At 44.3% G+C, this 20,337-nt stretch overlaps 1 protein-coding gene across 3 annotated transcripts in view; it reads left to right on the forward strand.

The window, feature by feature from the left end:
- NTNG2 (netrin G2) overlaps positions 1-20,337 on the forward strand; it is a 72,599-nt gene that overhangs the window by 16,213 nt on the left and 36,049 nt on the right. For 2 of the 3 annotated variants that reach the window (XM_073313846.2, XM_073313845.2), the window contains one exon: positions 14,004-14,647. In XM_073313846.2, coding sequence (XP_073169947.1) covers positions 14,004-14,647 — 644 coding nt within the window. Of the gene's footprint in view, positions 1-11,035; positions 11,187-14,003; positions 14,648-20,337 lie in introns of all 3 variants that reach the window. The other variant, XM_073313847.2, reaches the window with a different exon arrangement.

The following is a 20,337-nucleotide window of genomic DNA, read 5'->3' on the forward strand; positions in this document are numbered from 1 at the left end:
GAATTTACTATTCACCAAAACAGTGTCACTAATGACTGACAGTAACACCTCTGAAGTCCAATATGGCCATGAATTTGTGTTAATACTTCGCCTTTTAAAGAATATAATAGCTATGTAATTCTGCTGGAATATTTCTTACATAAAACAGAAGTACGTGCTAAAGTGCCATACACAGGAGCCATGATACTAGGCCAAAGGGTCAGAGTGGTGGTCACTCATGTATCCATCATTTTGATATGAGCTAAGTTCCCTGCATGAAGCTTTGCTGAGAGAATCCCTGCCAGCCTTTTTAGGAACTCCCACATCAGTTCTCAGCTCACCTCCCCTACCCCTTTCCACCCTTACCCCTGTGTCCTGCCCTCCCCCATTCAAATTATCTAGGCCTTTTTTTACATAATAAAATATTAATGTCAGCATAGACAGTCTCTCTGCCAAGGCTGCGTGTATTGAGCTTACGAGGCGTATAAGCTTTTAAAGAGCAGGACACTTTTACTACTTCCTAAGCATTTTCTTAGTCTTGAATCAATAATGCACTTACTATTCAGTATGTGGGTCATTTTGATTGTGTTCCTTCTCATGCTGCGTGTGCGCATGCACACACGCGTGATTTATCGCCATAGCCAGATCCAGGCCCCAAATCTGTCAGGGGCTTGATTGGGGACAGAGGCCAAGAAGCTAACTCCTGGCCACAAGCATTGGGGAAGGGAAGAGGGGAGAGAGGGTGGCAATAATTCCCCCCAGCAATTTGTCAATGCAAGAAGAGAGAACCAGGAAACATATGAATAAAGAGGTGCTGAGAACATTGGGTTAAATCTCCCTCAGCTTCTTTGAATGTATACGTATATTTATCTCCGATACGGTTTCTGATCACTTTGCGCCCTGTTTGTTTGGAGGATCTTGGACTGTAGGTCACTCTGTTAATCCACAATCAAACTCACAGAACAAATAGTCACTGCTGGCAATCCTGTGTCTGAGATCTTAGCCTGCCTGTGGTGGGTTAGGTGGGTAAAGAGGTAAGGTAAGGCAAGGCTGTGGAGGTGAAAGGACTGTATCTGATGGTGATGGGATTATCGGTTCAGAAAGAAGGAGCTGTTCAAAAATTATTCCCTGGAAGCTGGGGCTGCGTGTGATGCATGTATTTGCCCGGTGCAAAGAGGAGATTATCTTCTTAAGAATGGAATTTTCAGCACAGAGAACTGTTAACCCCTGCCTCCTCAAAGCATAATATATACCTCTGCCCAGACCTCTAATGATGTGGGGAAAACACAAACTACATATCTTTGAACAATCAGCAGACAGACACAGGGCCAACTTTGGGGAGCCCAAAGCTGCAGCCCATCTATTCAGGGCCCTAGAAATACCAGTGTCAAGCTGTCTTTAAAATAAAGTTTCTAGCCTTTTTTTACTATGAAGATAAATTGTTCACTAGGGTTGAAAGGTTACATCTTAAAATGTTGTCACTGTGATACTCCGCCCACATGTAAATTTCTAGGCAGTGTGTCCTAGTGGGTAGAACACTGACCTGGGACTCAAGAGACCTGGGTTCTGTTCCCAGCTCAAACACTGGCCTGCTGGGTGACTTTTGGCAAGTCACTTCACTGCTGTGTCTCAGTTTCCCCATGAGTAAAATGGGGATGATACTGCCCTCCTTTGTAAAGCACTTTGAGATCTACTGATGGAAAACACTACAGTGGAGCTGTGACAGACCTGTCAGAATGTTGGTTAAACTACTTGCGTCCCTGGGGTGAGTGCAGATTTAAGAGGCAAGATAAAAGGGTTTTATTCTGTACCCAGTTCTGTGACGGCAGAAACATGACCGTCCAGCTTGGAATATGAAGACTCTCAGTCACTCCTTTATTGCCAATGGGAAGAGCAAACTCTTTGTTCTCTGTCTTAGCTAGCTCAGTTGACCCTGGTACCACGCCTCATATAACCTTGGCAGAGACAGTTCACCTCTTTACCCTCATGAGGTGGACGTACTACTGAGTTCTAGGGAACGTCGTCTCTTGGTTAGAGCAGGAGCTGAGATTTTAGGGTTCTGTTACCAGCTCTGACCCTGACTCACTTTATTAGGGCCAGTCACTTAAGCCAGAATCTTCTAAAGTGGTCTCTGATTCTTGGATGCTTCAATTTTGGGGTGTCCAGCTGTAAACCTCGTAAGGGGCCTGATCTTCAGAAATTCTAAGCACCCAAAAATCCATCTGAAGTCAGTAGGAGCAGTGAGTGCTGAGCAACTCTGAAAATCAGAGTACAACCTGTCTTGAGTTGGATTTCCAAGATCAGGGGCTGCTTCTGTAATGTTGGGCCTTAAGTCTTCTGAGCCTCATTTCCCCAGTCTGTAAAATGGGTACTGTGCCTGTCTACCACACAACTGTGTTCATAATTATGAAGCTTAATTATCGTTTGGAAAGTGGTTAGAGATGTTGGGCTGAAAAGAATGCACCATATTATCAGCAGTAACTGTCGAATACCGCTGGACTATAATAAAGCACTAACAAGATCCTTCTAGAATTCACAATATAATAGATTGGAGGCGGGGGGAAGGAAACAAGTAGCCTGGACATATAGGTTGAATCTTTTCTATTTCTTTCCATGGTAAGACAGGCCCAGGGGAACACATGGGGCTTGGATGAACTGCATGCGGTTGACAGAATAAGTATATCTGCTTCAAGACAAAAAGGGGTGGGGGTGGAAGCAAGATGTCTTACTAGACATATCCCGGCTTATGATTACTAAGGGCTGTTTTATTCAGACAAAGTGGTGTCTGTTTCTGCTGACTCATGGAATCCTGAACAAGCACACAGACAAAATGTTTCCTAATGCCCCTTGCTGAGGAGTGACCTTGCACTCAGACAACCTTTGATTGGGAAGAAATAGAAAAAGAAACCGAGGGGGGGGGGGGGGAAGGAGGGAAGAATAGGGAAGAGTGCAATCAATTGCGAAAACCACAGGAGCGGGGGAGGAGAGAGGATGAGTGACATGAGGGTGAGCCAGAATTAGAAGCGTCTCTGTACAGGGACCCCATTTCTACTGTGTTAATAATTCATACCAGCTCTGACTTTTCTTACCAACAAACAGGAAACAGCTTGTTAGTAAGGACATTTTTTTTCGCCCCTTTGCTTTCTCTGCCCTGAGACGAGCCCCTGGTGGCTAGTGCAGAGGTGGAAGGGGATGTGGGGAAGGGCAGAAAGGATGCAAGTTATGCTGCCCCATCCTTCCCACCCCTCATCTGCCTCTCTTCCCTAGTGCCATCACCTTAGGGAGAAGGCCAGATACATTCCTAGGAGGATGAAACTTCTAAAATGTGTCACATAACTGCTGACATCTCACCAGAATCTTTTCCTATGTACATGGCCATTTCCGAATTTCTCCTCAGAATGTTTGTTTAACATGAAAATGAATAAGAAGGCAATTTCTCCTCCATCTCCAGCTGTGCAGCTCAGGTTTGCTCGCTTTTAGGAAGTAAGTGAGGCTCTTATAGCTACAAGGTCATTTACAGGTGCACCTACCCGACCGGGTTTTCAGGGGGTTGTATTTTGCCCCCCCCCCTTACAATCTTCCGTCCAATCTACTGTATCTTCCCACAATTTGGAAGGAAAGGAAGAAAGCCTTTGGGTTTGTTTTTGTTTTTTTCCACAAAAAACATGCAGAAATTTTCCAGTGTTTTTTCCCAATGGAGAGACTCGATAACTTTAAGAAAAGGACAATTTTCCACTGAAATTTTCATTTAGGAAAAAAAGGCCTTTTTTATAAAAAGATTTTGAATGAAAAAATTCAGCCAGCGGGGCACACACATGCACTGCACACAGTCCTGGCTTCAATGTAATAATTTGTGAGCGGCTTCGTCTTTCCAAACCAATAATCCCATCACAGTCTGATATAGCCTCAGTCCCTTCCATGGCCTCATTATCCACCTACCCCAGCCAGAGATAGGAGAGAGGGCACAGAGTCAGCACCACCATGCCCTAACCTCACCCCATTCCCTGCCCCCAGACACTCCCCCTTGCCTTTAAGAGCATCTGAGATGATACCAACATAACAATTTAGTTGAAGTTTTCAGAAGTCAGATAGCTTAGACTCATTTCCTTCTTTAAAGATGTCTTGCACCAGACTCAATACATGGCTCAGGATAGCAGAATTTCACTTGGCTGGCGCTACTAGGTCATGCTTTCTAACCTGATTCAGAATGGTGGTATGAGACCCAGTCCCAGTTCGTACTGGTTTAGCTACTTCTGTTTCAGGAATGTGTTTTGATCAACTGTAATTTCAAAACCAGCAATGATTTGAAGACTATGGGTCTTTCAAGTCTTCTAGCACTATGCAATACTTGATGGTTCAGAGGAAGATGTAAATATCCCCATGATGCACTTGGGTGAATTGAGCAACTTTGTATAGGGGGTGGGTGGAAATACTGCAGAACTGTTTGTTTAGTATGAGAGAGGTTCACCACATATACGTGTTAGATTATTTTCAAGCATCCAGATGCCTCTGCTGGCGAGTTATGCTGCTTGCCAGCTGTTAGAAATAATCTCTGAAAAATTAATTATAGCTGTTTCACCCATCTCTTCCCTCCCAAATGTGTGAAGAGCAAAAACTAATTGTCAGTGAAATATTTCCATTTCTCTGGGAATTCCATCCTGACCACTGGCAAGTTATCTGTTTATGCCCTGAAGCATGAGATGTAATTACCTACAAATGTAATTTTTGGTTATAAAAATCACCTTGTCCTTTCTTAAATCCAGACACAACATTTGACCCTATGAGTCAAAAGCAGCAAGAAAAAAAATATTTAACTAGGCTATTTTTAAATAAAAAATATTTAAGCAGCTGGTGTATAGTCATATTTTTTTATTTTTGAAAAAAAAGTTCTTTAATTAAAGCCAGCTGAAGATAGTAGAATAGTTTTTGATTTAAGGATCTCTGAATTTGGTGTTTGTTAACGATTCACATTTTCTAAGATTGTCCTACACAGAGCTGATTGAATAACTGATTTTTCAATTCAGTGGCTGAACTAAAACAATTCTTTAAAAAAAAAAGTTCAAACCAAAACGGATTATTTTTCCTTGCCAAAATGAAAAAAAAAAATCATTTGGGGTCAAATGAAATATTTCCTTGGACCTGAAATGAAATTTGTTGCGTTTGATACCTGTGTTTCAAAATGAAACATGGTTTCAAAATGAAAAGTCAAAACATTTCAAAATGGATGAAACCACCCATTTCAGTGTTTTTTGGAAATTTAAGAATTTTTTTTTTTTGGCTGAAGCTGTTCACTGATTTCACCCCAAATTTGTGAATAGTTTTGGTGCCCCAGAGACTGCATATTTTGGCAAATTTAGTAGTCACCAAAAAAAAATAAAATAAAGATGCCCAGCTAAACCTTCATTGCAGGAGTGTCTTACCTGTAACTCTGATGCTGAATTGGAATCCCCGTCTCACGAGTCCCATTTTGGGGGTGGGATGAGGAACTCAGATAAAGGAAAGTCAAGCCCAAACTGGTCACTAAAAACCAAAGCTTCTCCTGGGCATTTCAAGCTTCGACAACAAAAAAAGAAAGTTGAGGAGTTTTTGTTTTAAACACTGAAGTTAATTATTTGGGAAAGGGGACAGATTGATTTCCTCTGCAACCAAAGTTCTCCATTTTCTCCACAGAAGAGGGATTGCACAGACAATGGCAGTTCACACTTCCTCCTTCACCAATCTACCTCAGACCTGTTCTGGGGCGCGGAGGAAACCATCTGTATGGATGGTGGAGTTCAGGTTCCATGGCCTACTCAGTGTTTTGCTCTCTCTGTTGAGACTGCCAATTATGTTACCAGTTATGGTGGACTTTTTGTGATCTCTGCCTGCTAGGAACTGGCCTGAGACAAACTTATTGTGCAAAGGCCACCGAGTGCTAAGGACTGTTGGTTGTTTGCTATCGACCTGCACGAGCTCTGAACCAGTGGTCTAGAGAGGGCAGCCCCATAATCCAGTATTCATTACCTTGATTTATCCCGTCTTCTAACTTTCTCCACCACGTATTGTTATAATCCTCCGCAGTTAGGGTTTTATAATGAAAGTGCTTAGAGAACCTTCATCAGAATGAAGGTCAGAGGCCTTATTCGAATTACAGGTATATGACACCAGGAGCCAAATTCATCCCTGGTGTATTTACATTGAGGCCAATGGAGTTTTATTTTGCCCTACTTACCACGTTACTAGATGCCCGATTAATGTGAGGCTCCATACCCAACTCACGGGGTGGGGGCGGGAGGACAAAGATCTGCACTAGGAACTAGCACAGGCAAATCACTCCTTTGCCCCCTGAAAAGGGACAGAAAATAAAAGGAATGATGTTTGGGTGCCTGTCGAACACGTACAATATAATCAGCTGCTGTGAAGAGCACTTGGGGCTGGCAGAATATTAGTGCTGATAGGGCCTCTAATCCTAGGATTAATCTGGGGAACTCGGCTAAGTGTAAAGAAGAGAAACAGAACATCAAATGCACTGGAATGAAAATTTCAGCTTTATCCTGCAGTCTCCGAGACAAACAACTCCAACTTTGTGCTTCAAAGAAAAACAATAACCAACTGCATTAAATAGAATACATCTCTCTGTGCTTGTGAGCATATGTGAGAGAGACAGAATGTTGTTATGGGCGCTGTTTGTTTAAACCTTTCCGCAGCAGGAGCGGGCAGGGTAAATACACAGGCTGATTCATTAGTGCTCCTGACCATCTGCTCCTCAGAGCTTGGAGCTGAGGCTGAGCTCCGACTCCACAGGTCAGGTCAGAACGGGGTTTGACAGCAGTGAGGTTAGAGATTTACACATCTCCTGTGGCTGTTGGGTGTCAATCTTCTCAGTGATTGACAGGTTGCTTGCGGGGGCGAGAGGAAAGAGGACTAAAAGACACCCATGGTTCATCAGAGCACTGCTTGATACAGTAGAATGTGCTTTTGTAATGTCTGCTGCTCCTTGTGGCACTAATTGCAGGAAATCCAGTAATCAGGTGCAAGTGAATAATGTCTACAGTTGCCTTTGCAGAATCTGAATAAAATTTGATCCTAACTTAAGCACTTTGTTGCTGTCCTAGGCAAAACAGGGACTTTGTAGACTAATCAGCTAATCTTTAAGATGGAAATCAAAGGCAGGGTCATATGGCACCCTACTAGAAGCATAAGGAGCTCTCAATTGTGTCATAAGGTCCTTAAGACACCTGAAGTGCAATCAGGATGGGCTAGTGGTGTTAAGGGGGGAGGACTGCAACCTGGTAGGAGTGGGGGTGAATGCAGTTAGCTGCAGTTATCTAGCTACCAATATCCACAGGGAGGAAATTGCATACAGATTTCCAACTGTGTCCACCTCTGAAATTGCCCCAAATTGAAAAAACTTGAAGGCCACAGAAATTCTAATTCCTCTCAGTGATATTTTTCCTACAAAACACAAGTGTCTCCTATCGAAACTTCCAGATGTGTCCCTGATAAACCAAGAATCTTAGATTATTTTAGCTAAGAATCAATAAAAAGTCCCTTTGCAACTTGCTTTTATTAGTCCCTGTTTTAATTCAGAATATTGTCCTTACCTGCTTCCATAAACGGGCTCTGATCCTAATCCTTGTGTGTGTCAAATTTGCCCACTACTGTCAGTTGTCACTAGCCTTCACTACTCTTTTCCTCTGGGCTTGATCCTGAGAGGTGGCAAGCACCCACAATTCCCATTAGCTTCAGTGGGAATGATGGGTGCCGAGCACCTCATGGAATCAGGCCCTAATACGGAAACACTGCCAAACCTCTTCTTTTCTTGCCGTCAGTCTTTTGTCACTTTACCTATGGCCCGATCGTGTTCACTTTGAAATCAATTGGAGTTTTGCCACTGATTTCCAAAGGAGCAAAGTCAGACTTTTAGTCAGGTTCCTTCTAAACCTGCAGTTGATATCAGCCGCAGTAGGTGTGACTGAAATGCCTTTCATCCTAGTCCCTCTATACCACAGCTGTTTGCAGTACTTGCAACGAAATCTGAAAACCCTCCAAAAATCTGAGGTTCTTGCTTTGTGTGTGTTGGTGTTGTAACACAGGTCTAGATTGGGGTGGGGGGAAATCTACAGAACACTGAGTTTTGTTTTATTATTTGTCAAACAAATGCATTTTCATTTAGAAATTGTCCTATTTAAGAAAATCTTCCATTTTTAAAATTCAAAACTTTATTTCAAGGACCAATTTTAGTATCAAAATTGATATTTTGTCTTGAGGCAAAATCTTCCATTTGTATTAGTCACATTTCTTTACTATTATAGTACTTATTTTGTGAAAAGCAAAATTTGTGCCCTCTTAAAATGGCTGTGTTGACAATAAACCTAGCAATCTGACCCAGGAAGCAATTACATTACACCTGCATGGGGTTCCATCGACTCCAGTCACATTGTGTGTGCAGGCACAAGGGCCCAAGCAAATCAGATTGCAAGAACAGGACCATAATTAATATTTTGGATGAAATTTCACAATAAAAATGGGGTGACACTAATATTTGTATTTTTCACAGCCCAGCTCAGAATGTATTTGATTTTTTTTTTTTTAAATATAGTATTTTTCCCCAACTAGGCTGTTAGTGGTTTTCTGTTCTGTTTTTTTCCTGGCATGGAGATCCACAGAGGGCTACATTTGTATTTTTGTGCGGCTTTCATCGTTCATAACAAATGTCTAGCTTATTTAAAGCATTCAACATCTTAACAATAAATAAAGTAATTTCATCTACAAAAATTATATATATATATATATATATATATACACACACACACACACACACATACTTTGTGCTATAATACACAAGTGGTTTATCTGGTAGAAAAGCAAACAACTTCCCATCTTCATTAAGGGCCAAATTCTGCTCCTATTAAAGTCAATTGCAAAATTTCCACTGACTTTACTGGGAGCAGGAGCAGGCCCTAAAAACTAACTGGTTTTATAGAGTTGTAGGGCTCTCTCATTTTGCATCCAGATTTTTTTTTTATACCTTCCATCTCTCTTCACCCCAGTTGAATAACCAGTCCAGCTCCAGTGTCTTGTATTTATATTCTTTTGTATTGCCAGACTTTAATCTCTTTTTTCTCAGCTAGCCTCTCAATAAACCTGTAACTGGTTCTCTGACCTCCATGCCCTTACTCCTCTTGGTATTTCAGTACCTAAGCAGTTTCGTGTCTGATGCACAAGATCATCTGCCTATCGCTCACTAACTTGGATCATGTTCCCTCTTGATAGGTATGGTCTGAGGACTCAATTCTGCAAGGTGTTAGGCACCATCAACTCTAGTGCACTAAGCACCACTTAAGAGTTTCTCAGCACCTTGCAGGATCAGATTGTAAGTGATGTTTTCAGCTCCAGGGCATAATTTTTAGAGATGGATCCCAAATCCAAACTCTGGAACCAAACACCCTTACATTTGGGGTAAATATTTATCAGGCTTTGAACATTGCAGCAGGCTCCATCTCTATACTGGGCTGAAGCAAAACCTTGAATCTGAACTCACCTGGACTTTGAGGAGGTTCAGATCTGGATTTGAACAGTCACCGTAACCCATTTCTAGACAGTTCATGCTCTCAAGCAGATCTTCCAGATATAATAGCACAAGAGTGCCTCTAATTGGTCATTATAAAACCTGTACTCAGATTAGGCTATTGGAGTTTGCTCGGCCACCTTGGGGTGTGGTCTCACCAGCTAAACAGGGGTGGTATCATATCATTACACAACAGAAAAAATAGTGACCAAAATACAGCATACAAAATAATAGGAAAATGGAAACATCAGATTGCCATGAGAATAATCAAGCAGCCATGAATGGTAGCATGTGACTTAAAAAAAAAAGTCAAATCAGCTCATGTAAGCCTTTTATAATGAAAGTGTAAATATCTTGAATCCTCAAAATAATCTACCTAGGGTCTCCCTGCATGCATGAGGGAACAGATACTGAAATAATACCTGGAATTGTTTCAATGGCACTTTTTAAATGATCTTCTCAGAACCAACACAGGAGCTAAAGGCTAGCCATCTGCTTCTGCTCTCCCCCTCCTCCATACGGAGCTGCAATCCACCTACCATTTGGAAATTTATTGAGTATCTCAAGAGACAGAACATCTTAATGAGCTTTAAAAAAACAACAACAAAGTTCATTGTAGGAGAGGAAGGGAGAGAGTCACTACCTTTGTGACTTGCTTGATGACTATTGTGAGGTTGTACCCAACTGTATGAGTGACTCACTACTGGAGTGCCCCTCTCATGGCTGGGCCTGGCATAGACATTCTCCCCTCTCTAGCAGCCCATGCAGACAGTTGCTGTAGCCCTGTGATGGTCCACCTATTTTCATGACTCAGCCCTCCAGCCAGGTTGCATTTTAGTCCAACCCTTCCAGTTTAATAGAAAGTCCAACAGAAATAATTGTCCAATCCCTCCATCCAGTCTGCCACCATCAATCCTGGGTCCAGTGGTCCCTATGCCCTTTTCTCAGGGCCCTCAAAAATGCTTGTCCCCTTACATCAGGGACTTCACACCACCTTCCCCAGTGGCTGGTAGGAGAACCCAGGCCTGCTCTTTTCACTGGGTTCCAGTCCAAGACCCTAAGACTAGCAGTCAAAGCTCACTCCACCAAACTGCTTGCTGCCACATCTTTTTCCCCCGCTAAGCCTTTCCTTGGGCTCTCTTCCCCCTGCAAGAATCATCTTGTGCCTTCTATACCCCTTCCTACCCTACTACCAGAAGAGTGACTACAGAGTTCCTCCCCCCCTGCAGCTCCCTTCTTTTTTAAACTTCCTCTGTTTGCATCACCCAGCCCCTTCCCAGCTGGGTTTCATCATTAATTAGGCCTGACCCACCCTCCAGGTGCAACCAGGTGGACTCAATTGGCCTCTCCAGCCCACATTAACCCTTCCATCACCTGTGTGGGGTAAGCACCCCATCACCCCAACCTCCATCTTCTCGCATGTTCACTTTTCTTTAAACTATGTCTGCACGTGTCCTGTTACAGCATTTAATGTGCAATTAATAAACCTTATTGTATCTTCCACAGCTAGACTGGGCCCTGCACTGGGTACTCATTATGGGGCATAAAGTGAAATATGGACATCCTTCACACCCCTGCGTGGGCTATGCAGACTTTGGGTTCAGATGTATAGGAGTAAGCAGGCTACGCATCCGCTACTCCCCTCCCTTCAGAACAGGTGTGTGGGACGTGGGTAGAGTCTTGCTCCTCTTCCTCCTTCCCTAAACACACCAGCCCACACCTGAGTCAGTGAGATGGGCATCCTAATTTGCTGCTATCCTTATCCCAGCAGTAAATTGCTGCCCCCTAGAAGAAGGGGGAAGCAGGAGGAGAATAGTGCCTGTCAGAGGCACCTTTCTTTCCTTGCAGTGCTCCTGGGGCAAGACTGTTGTGTGTCACCCCATACAAAATGCTTATACCATGTATGTTTCTGTTTTGCAGTGATTTCATCGGTGCTGTTTTTGCATATTGTGTTTTCTCTTGCATTGTCCATATCCCTTGTTATGTTTTGACTCTGATGTTCTTTCCCCATGATGTTTGTCCCCTGTGTGAACCTGCCTGGTCACTACTAGAAAAGAAGCCTCTCCAGGGAAAACCCAGAGGAAAGTGAGCCTCTGAGGCCTAGCCTACACTGAAAGGTTTGCTAGTAAAGCTACAGAAAACCTTTTCAGTGCCGATGCAGCTTTATGGGCAAAAGAGGGCTTTTGTCAACATTGTTTACAGAGATTCCCTGAATGAAATAAACCATGCTAGCAAAATCTTTTTTCTTTTTTTTTAAACCAGTATAATTTGTGTCTGCAGTAGGCATTTGCTAGCATAGAAATGTTGTTAAAACAAACAACAGCCCTAAAGGATATTAGGAAACAGACAAAAGTTTCTAGTGTAGACCTTGCCTTAGTGGCATTTTTCCCACTTATATGGCTTACCCTTGTGTTAAGAGGTGCTTTGCTGCTATTTGTGCCATCTTTCAGATGAGAGGCAAAACCAAGGTACCAGGACTATTACCTGTTTGTTTGTCCCAGTAAAATAAATTAGCTGTCTTAGACTTAAAGGCCAGAAGGGACCATCGGGATCATCTAGTCTGACCTCCTGCATATTGAGGTTCTGTGGCCTGCACCTACCCTCTTCTGTAATAGACTCATAACCTCTGGCTGAGTTACTGAAGTCCCCAAATCATGATTTAAACCTTCAAGTTACAGAGAATCCACCATTTACTCTACTTTAAACCAGCAAGTGTCCTGGTTTCATGATGATGAAGTTTTGAGCGTACTGCAGCAGAACAATGACCCAATGCTAAATTTCTCCTACAGTTTCAATTGGATATGGGTTTCTTCATTTTCCATCAGCCACTTTCATATAGTGCTGCTGTGTATTAGTAAATAACTCCTACAATCCATCCAATAGGTGCCTGCATTTCAGTAATGAATGCAAGTAATCCCTCATTATAGGGAGTTGGATGATTGTGCTATATTATATCTTAAATTATATACCAGTATTCTATAAATATATATAGATATACACATACACCCCCCCCCCCACAATGGAACATAAGCCTTACCATATGGGATCAGGCCCCTGTTCCATCCAACCTACTAGTGGCCAATGTATTTTTTTCCTTCAAAGGAAGATGGGGAAAACTATCACAAAACACTTGGCCAATTGTGCAGTGCTCTAAATTCGTACCTGACCTCTGCAAGTGAGTCTGAAGCATAGCATTGATTCACCTTATTCCATTTGCATAGATGCAAGTGTAGTTAAAAGGGAAGAAAATTACCCAGCACCTTTTGTTTTAAAGATTAGCTGAAGTGTCGATTTAATATCAAATGTCCTTTTACCAGGAGAAGAGTTTGTTAATCTGATAATTTTGCTCTAATTACTACTGTCCTTCTGTGGTTCCAGAGGCTTCTGTTTCTTTACACACAACTGGATCAAACCAATATTACTAAAGTTACAAAGTCAAGCACTCAAACGTTAAGAAATGCCAGAATTAAGGTTGCTTGTGCAATGTGAATTCAATTCCCTTGGGCACGTGCATTATGACACAGTCTTTAATTACAGACAGCCTTAATTCTGGCATTTCCTAACTTTTGAGTGCAACCTTAATAATGTTCCTTTCTTGTAGGTTGTGTGAGAGATTTCCTATATTTTTGAAGACAAACTGAATAAACAAATTCCATCACGTGACATCACTGACACCCACACAGTTCATCAGCAGGGCTGGAACCTTTCGTTCCACTGCACAGAGCATTGCCACTTGACTTAATGGAGTCAGTGCTAGCAATAGGGGATTCTCATCCACTCTGTGGGCCAGCCCGGCAGGGGGATGAAACACACGCTTTGCCAGTGAGTTTCAGAGATAGCTGCTGACAGCAGAGGAATATTGGGTTTCCTCCCTGGCTCTGGAAGGGAATGTGCTCTAGTGGGCATAGACCTCAGTGCCTGCCCATTCCCACCCACGCTTGACCCTTTCTGGCTCCATCCCCTCCATTTTGTTCCTGTCACAGTCCTGTCTCTTCCCAACCTCTGGCTCCTTGTCTCAGTCCCAGTCTCCTTGCCCAGCCAGTCCTATGCTCTCTCTCCAGTTTTATGTCTAAATTCCAATCTTCCCTCTCCCCTCTCTACCCAGTTCCAGTCTTCCTGCCCTGTCAGTCCAAGTTCCCCTTTCCTGGCTCCTCATCTGGTATGTCTCTCCCCTCCTCCGGTCTTGGTCTCATCCAGTCTCAATCATGGGCAAAACACCCACCTTTTCTCTTAGCCTTATCTTGAAAATGGCTGAACCATTTTGTCTGAAATTTTCCCAAAATTTCAGCCTGAGAGATACCCAGCATATCAAATTTCATCCTGAAGGGTTAAAATTTGGCAATGTTATAGGAAACTGGAAACAGGATGTTTGTCATGGGACGTGTGGGCAGCTTGAATAATAGTTGGCACTACCAGCCCCACCTTTAACAACACTAAGGCTCGCCTTCTTCTCTTATTATTGTTCATCTTCCAGGAGAACCCATACCTGTGCAGTGATGAGTGTGACGCTTCCACCCCTGACCTGGCCCACCCACCAAAGCTGATGTTCGACAAAGAGGATGAAGGGCTGGCCACCTACTGGCAGAGTGTGACCTGGAGCCGCTACCCAGAACCCCTGCTGGCTAACATCACACTTTCCTGGAACAAGAGCATAGAGCTGACAGATGACATTGTGGTGACCTTCGAGTACGGACGCCCCACCATCATGATGCTGGAGAAGTCCCTGGACAATGGGAGGACTTGGCACCCATACCAGTACTATGCGGATGACTGCATGGAAGCCTTTGGCATGCCAGCCCGGCGGGTCAGAGACCTCTCTACTACCAGTGCCAACAGGATCATCTGCACAGAGGAGTACTCCCGCTGGGCAGGCTCCAAGAAGGAGAAGAACGTGCGGTTGGAGGTGAGGGATCGCTTTGCCATTTTCGCTGGCCAGGACCTCAGGAACATGGACAACCTGTACACCAGGCTGGAGAGCGCCAAGGGCTTGAAGGACTTCTTCACCATGACTGACCTGCGGATGAGGTTGCTAAGACCGGCACTTGGGGGCACCTACGTGCAGAGGGAGAACTTGTACAAATACTTCTATGCTGTCTCCAACATTGAAGTCACCGGCAGGTAACAGTTACTATATCCATGTTTGTCTCTCTTCTTGGAGGGATGGGGAAGGGGACCTAGTGTTAATATCAGAAAGAACCCAACTATATGCGTTTGTCAACCCATCAGATCATCAACTCAGTATTTCTCCCCTTCCTCACCACTCTCCCAATTCAAGACAATATCAACATTCGAGCAGATGGGTGGCATGTCCCCTCACGGGATTACAAATGAGCCTCCTGAAGGGACTGTGAGAGTCTGCCATGAAGAATTGCTGAGTCCCCACACTCAAACACAATAGCCAATCTAGCAGCAAGAGCAGGAGATTAAAGAGTTGGGAAGTGGGTGTTCTGAGTTCTATTCCCAGCTCTGCCACAGACTTGCTCTTTGTCCTGGGCCAAGTCACTCAGCTCCCCTGTATCTCCACTGCCCCCCACCAATAAAATGGGGGTATTAATACCTATATTATTAGAGTGTTTTGAGGTTTTATTAATGTTATAAAACACTTTGAAATGAAAAGCAGCATAGAAGTACAGGAGGCTCTCTGGTATGTAAACATAGACTTTCCTTCACTCCAACCAGAGGGATGGCATAATATATGTCAAAAAGTTGATCATCTTCACCCTGGAGCAAGGGATGCCTCTGAATATTGGGTAAGTTTGAGTTAGGTCAACAGCTTCCTCGAGCCCCTTCACTGATCTCCCTTCTTGCTAGCACTGCTGCTCTTCTGCCCATCAAACTATCTGACCCCCAAACCCATTTAGCAGCGCAGTCTATCAGGTAGCATAGTAGATTGTTGGGAAAGGCCAAACACCCACTCAGATGTGACCCGAGATTTAACTGTGTTAAAGGGATCACAAATAAGAGATTCATCTCCCGGGCTAGAGGGCTGGAATAGCATCCACTGAGAACCTACTTTGCCCTGCTGCTATATGCACACAAGTCTTCCAGTAACACCTCAGTCCTGCCCTTCATTAACCACGGCTATTATAGTCCCGAGCACTGACACAGCTCTGCCAATTCACCTCAGTCCTGACACCTACTCCGCTGCTATTCCAGCCCTTTAACACAGGATGACAGTCTCTGCCCTGAAAACCTTTCTAAGGTTGTCTAAGATGATGAGTGATATATGAAGGCTGGTGGAGAGGGATACTAGGCTCCAATCACTGAACTCCATTTCATTTATGATGCACGTCAAGATTTGAACCTGGCTCTTCAGAGATGATGGTCTACCCCACTGAGCCCCACACCCCAGGCTGTCAGTGTTTTAGTCACAAGAGGTCTTTGTGAAGTTTTATCCCACTGGCAATTTTGTTGTTTCCCTTGGTTTCAATGCTTATTTCTCTGTGCAATGCCATATGTTACGTTATGACATCAACTGAAAAAGCAAAGTAAGGTGGAAAAGTGCCGAGCTGGCTAATTTCCCATCCAGCTTGTGTGAGACTTGCAAGCAGGAGGGAAAAATTCCCACCCAACTAGCAAGGCTCTCAACGATCACCAGAGTGACAGAAGAGCATCTTGTATCATTTCCAAACTGCTTGCTGCTAAGACTTGCAAGTAGAAATGTTTGGGAGGTGCCACCGTGGTTGGGTTTTCTGAATTCATGCCCGGGAAAAGGAAACCGTGCAAAGAAATGAAAGGGTCCCTCTCTTTCGGAGTGGGGGACAGGGTGATGCAGGGAGCACAGTGCGTGCACTGTATTAGGGGAGAAGTTTGGTTCCCAGGTTCATAGCTGCCCTAATTCAGCAATGGGCTGCCAGTTTATTAGCAGGGGCTCCCACAAAAGTTTTCCCCTTTAGCTGCCAATGCAGCCAAGTAACCACATACGTTTCTGCTCACAGGGAGCAACTGTGAGGGGCTGGGGAACCCATGTGTTTGTTTTTCCCTTTAAACAAAGATACATTCTCAGAACTATAACCCAGGACACAGGCAGCATCACCTGGGGCAGACTTTGAGCTGTCCTTGCTGGGCACAATCTGTTCTGTTCCAAAGGCAAAATAAATAAGTAAAAATCTGCCTTTCAGAAGTATTATTCTGAGCCTCTGGCAGGGATGACTGAGCAGTGTCCAGTGAGTGGGTGAGTCCATCAGATACAGGAAGTCACCCCAACTTTCCCTTCTGTTTGATGGTGGAATTTTAACCAGGGAGCTCCCCATCTGGGTGTCACATCCCTGCCCTTCCCTCTGCATTAGCAGATTTCCCTGTGGGAGAGCATGCCCTGCTCTCCTCCATGTCAGGCTTGTGGTGTAGAACGCATAGGCAGTTTGAAACATGTGGGGAGGAGGGAAAAGAACAGAGCAAGAGAGAGAAGAAACAAAGGGACAGGGCAAGAGGGTGAAAAGTGGGAAGCTGAGTGACGAGAGGAGATGAGGAAGGTGCCTAGACCCTCTTTTCTTTTCCTTGCCCTTATTTTCCTCACAGAAAACAGTGAACACCTTTACTTTCCGCTCCATCTCCTGCCAGTATCTCCCTTTCCTCCTTCAGCCCACTTGGGAGTCCACTTCTCACAGGGTGCGCTCGCTGAAAGCTTGGTGTGGAAGCAGCCGGTGTGGTTACTGACAGCAGTGGCAAAGCCATGGTAATCAATTCACAGCTCCAGTAAGCACACTTTGAATGACTGTGTTGGCATGACAGTTGTAGGTGGTGTATCAATTTATTAGGTTTGGTTGGACTGTGGGGCCATGACAAGGTTGGAAGGGGTCTCATCTCTGAAAGGGGTAAATTAGGATCAAATACTTGGTGCCTTTGCATAATGACCTTTGGGTTTCAAAAATGTACAAAGTTTGTACCTGTTGTGTGGGCAAACCCAAGATCTAGTATTATTTATACAGCACCGTCAGTGTACGTAGTCCAACCAAAATGATCCTGCCCCATGGAGCTTACAATCCAGTTGAGATTTGCCTACTGTCCAATTATTCATCATAAGAAATGCTATAACCAAACACAGTGTATTTTACAAACATTAACTATCTAAGCCTCATAAACACCTCTTTGAGGCAGGCAAGGATTAGTAGCCCCATTTTACAGAGGTGGAGACCCAGCTAGAGAAGTCATGCGACCTGCCCAGGGTCACAGAGGAAGTTGGTGTCACAACTGAGATTAGAACTCAGGAGTCCCTTGCTCCCACTTCCATACTCCAGCCACTTCTTTTTTCCCCTTGAAGACCCAAACAGCCTGGATCGAGCCCCTCTGGGTGACTAGTAAGGCTGAGGAGTAACTGTGACTGCATGGGGCACTTCAAGGACAAAGGGCAGCTTGTCACAAATGTCCTGAGAGGTTCCAGTATTTTACTCAGGTGAGCAGGACTGAGTGCAAATGCTTCGGGAGTGATGTGTTTTTGTGAACCCTGAGCCATCCTGCAATCATTGAGCCGTGTAGTGTAGGGGACACCAAAGATATGCTCTGAGTAGGGCTCAGAGTAAAGCAGAAGGGGCTGGACTCCCCTCCCCACCCATTGTACTTGTTAAAATAAAGTAATTGGTATATAATATAAATATGCTGGAGCTTTTTTCACATTCAGTGGAATTGCTATAGCTGTTGAGACTTTTTCCTTCTCTTGTGCACTGCACTGGGTACTTCATTTGATATTTGCCCCTCCTTTCTGGGCTGCATAGCGTTCTCCATTGTGATATTTTTCATTCTCTCTGTTATTAAGAGGAAAGTAAATGAGACCTTCACAGCACGGAAGGTTAAAAACAAAATCCCAGCCCTTGTGTGGGGTTCCACTTACTCAATATTTGCCATTCAAGCTTCGGCTTCTGAGCGAGGTGCCTCAGCAGCTAAAGCCAGCTCTGACCCCAAACTTAATGAGATTAACTTTTGATTTATTTATTTGTTCTTTCCTCCAACAAGTAGAAGCCGCAGTGGGTTGTGTAATGCGTCTCTAGGGCTCACAGGGAAGGGGAGGGCAAAGAGGAGGGAGGGTTAGACTACAAATGACCAGTGGAAACTGCAGCACTATTTTAAGTAGGGGGACAATTATGGGTGGTTTTGTTTTTGCTTTTTAAGTGTCTGAAGAGCTCCCTCCTGCCAGAGCTGGCAGGCTGCCCATGCCTGCTGCAGAACAGTGGCATCTCTGCTCCCCTGGTCCCTCCACTCACCTCCAGTTAACATTTCAGCTGTGTAGGGTGACTTCACAAGCACACTGGCTTGGGTGCTTTCTGAGTACTCTGAGTTTTCCCTGGGCTGAAATCGGAACTGTTTACGCAGCCTCTTCTCCGCTCCCAGACTTTAGGCCTGCTGATAAAATGAGACCCAGCTTTCAGCTACCCTTGCTCTCCCCTTGTTCATGCTAGTAATCGCTCTGTCCTTTCCCCAAGAGGACAGGCCCTTTGTGGGTCAGATTGAGGGCGGAGAGGTAGAGGTGTCCCTCAGTCTGGCTTGCCCACAGCTGCCAGCTCTGCAACTGAAATGCCAAGAGGGTGGTGGGAGGAATTCTTGCCTGTTGGAGAGGAGCCATGGGTGCGTGGGAGGGAGTCTTCATCTGAATTGACTCCCTCCCCGCGAGTCCTGTGATTACTTCAGTTCCAGCCTGCAGGTTTTCACTGGAAACTAATCTAATACTGACTGTAAGTGAAGCTAATTAGGACGCAGGTATTTAAAACCAAATCAAACCCTGTGTACAGCTCAGCAAGGAAGGGTCACCAGGTGCAAGTACGGGGGAAAAAAATCAATGAGAGACTGATATAAACACTGCACTGGAAAGAGAGATGTAGCTAAGAATACCCAGGACTGCTTCAGTGGGCCAGAAGGAGGAGGGGAGGGTATTGAGTGATTCCAGGGCAAGGGAATGAATCGCGGTGTGCAGAAAGGTGCAAGTGCATAGATAAGATGGTGTATAATGTTGAGGATCAGGAAGGGAGATTACAAAGGAAGAGGGAGACTATAATTACAAAGAAACAAACATTTTAAAAACCAGAAGGAAAAAAACTTACCTGCAATATGTGGGATCCAGTGACCTACAGATCTGGACAGCCAGTTGGATGAAGGTGGAACACTGCATGCTAGGAACAGCAGTCTCTGTGGGTTGCTCCTCCATATTACAAATGGGAGCAGCTGCAGTGGGTATGGTTCTGAGGCATAGGTGGCTTTCTGGTGGGCAAAATTTAGGCACCTCTCTTTTAATTAATAGTCCATCACCAAGTTTCAGTTTGAGTGGCCCTCCGATCAGTTAAGTAAGACTGGCAACTTTGACTCCTCTTGCAGACTTCCAGCATCTTGGTATAAAGTGACTTCGTTTCTGATACTGATGAGATTGGAGTACATCGAGGTGGCTAGCCAGTTTCCAATTGGCTTTAACAGGCAGGAGAAGAATTTGATCATCACTTAAACAAAACCCTTTGTCACCAATACAGCGTATGCCTCAGTGGAGCTTTCATAGATTCAAAGGCCAGAAGGGACCATTGTGATCATCTAGTCTGCCCTCCTGTATCACACAGGCCAGAGAACTTCCCCACAGTAATTCCTACAGCAGATCTTTTAGAAAAACATCCCATCTTGATTTTAAAAATGGTCAGTGATGGAGACTCCACCACTGTTCCAATGGTCAATTACTCCCACTGTTAAAAATTTACACCTATGTACTTCTGTCACCTAGACTTAGCTCATGAATTCAGTGCAGTTTATCTAATTCCTCTGCAGAACAGTGTGTTCCTGTTACAGATACTGTGATGCTGTTGGATGGGCCACCCCAGAACCCGTAGTCCTGCTGG

Source organism: Lepidochelys kempii, chromosome 16 (genome assembly GCF_965140285.1).
Source record: "Lepidochelys kempii isolate rLepKem1 chromosome 16, rLepKem1.hap1, whole genome shotgun sequence".
Taxonomy (NCBI): domain Eukaryota; kingdom Metazoa; phylum Chordata; order Testudines; family Cheloniidae; genus Lepidochelys; species Lepidochelys kempii.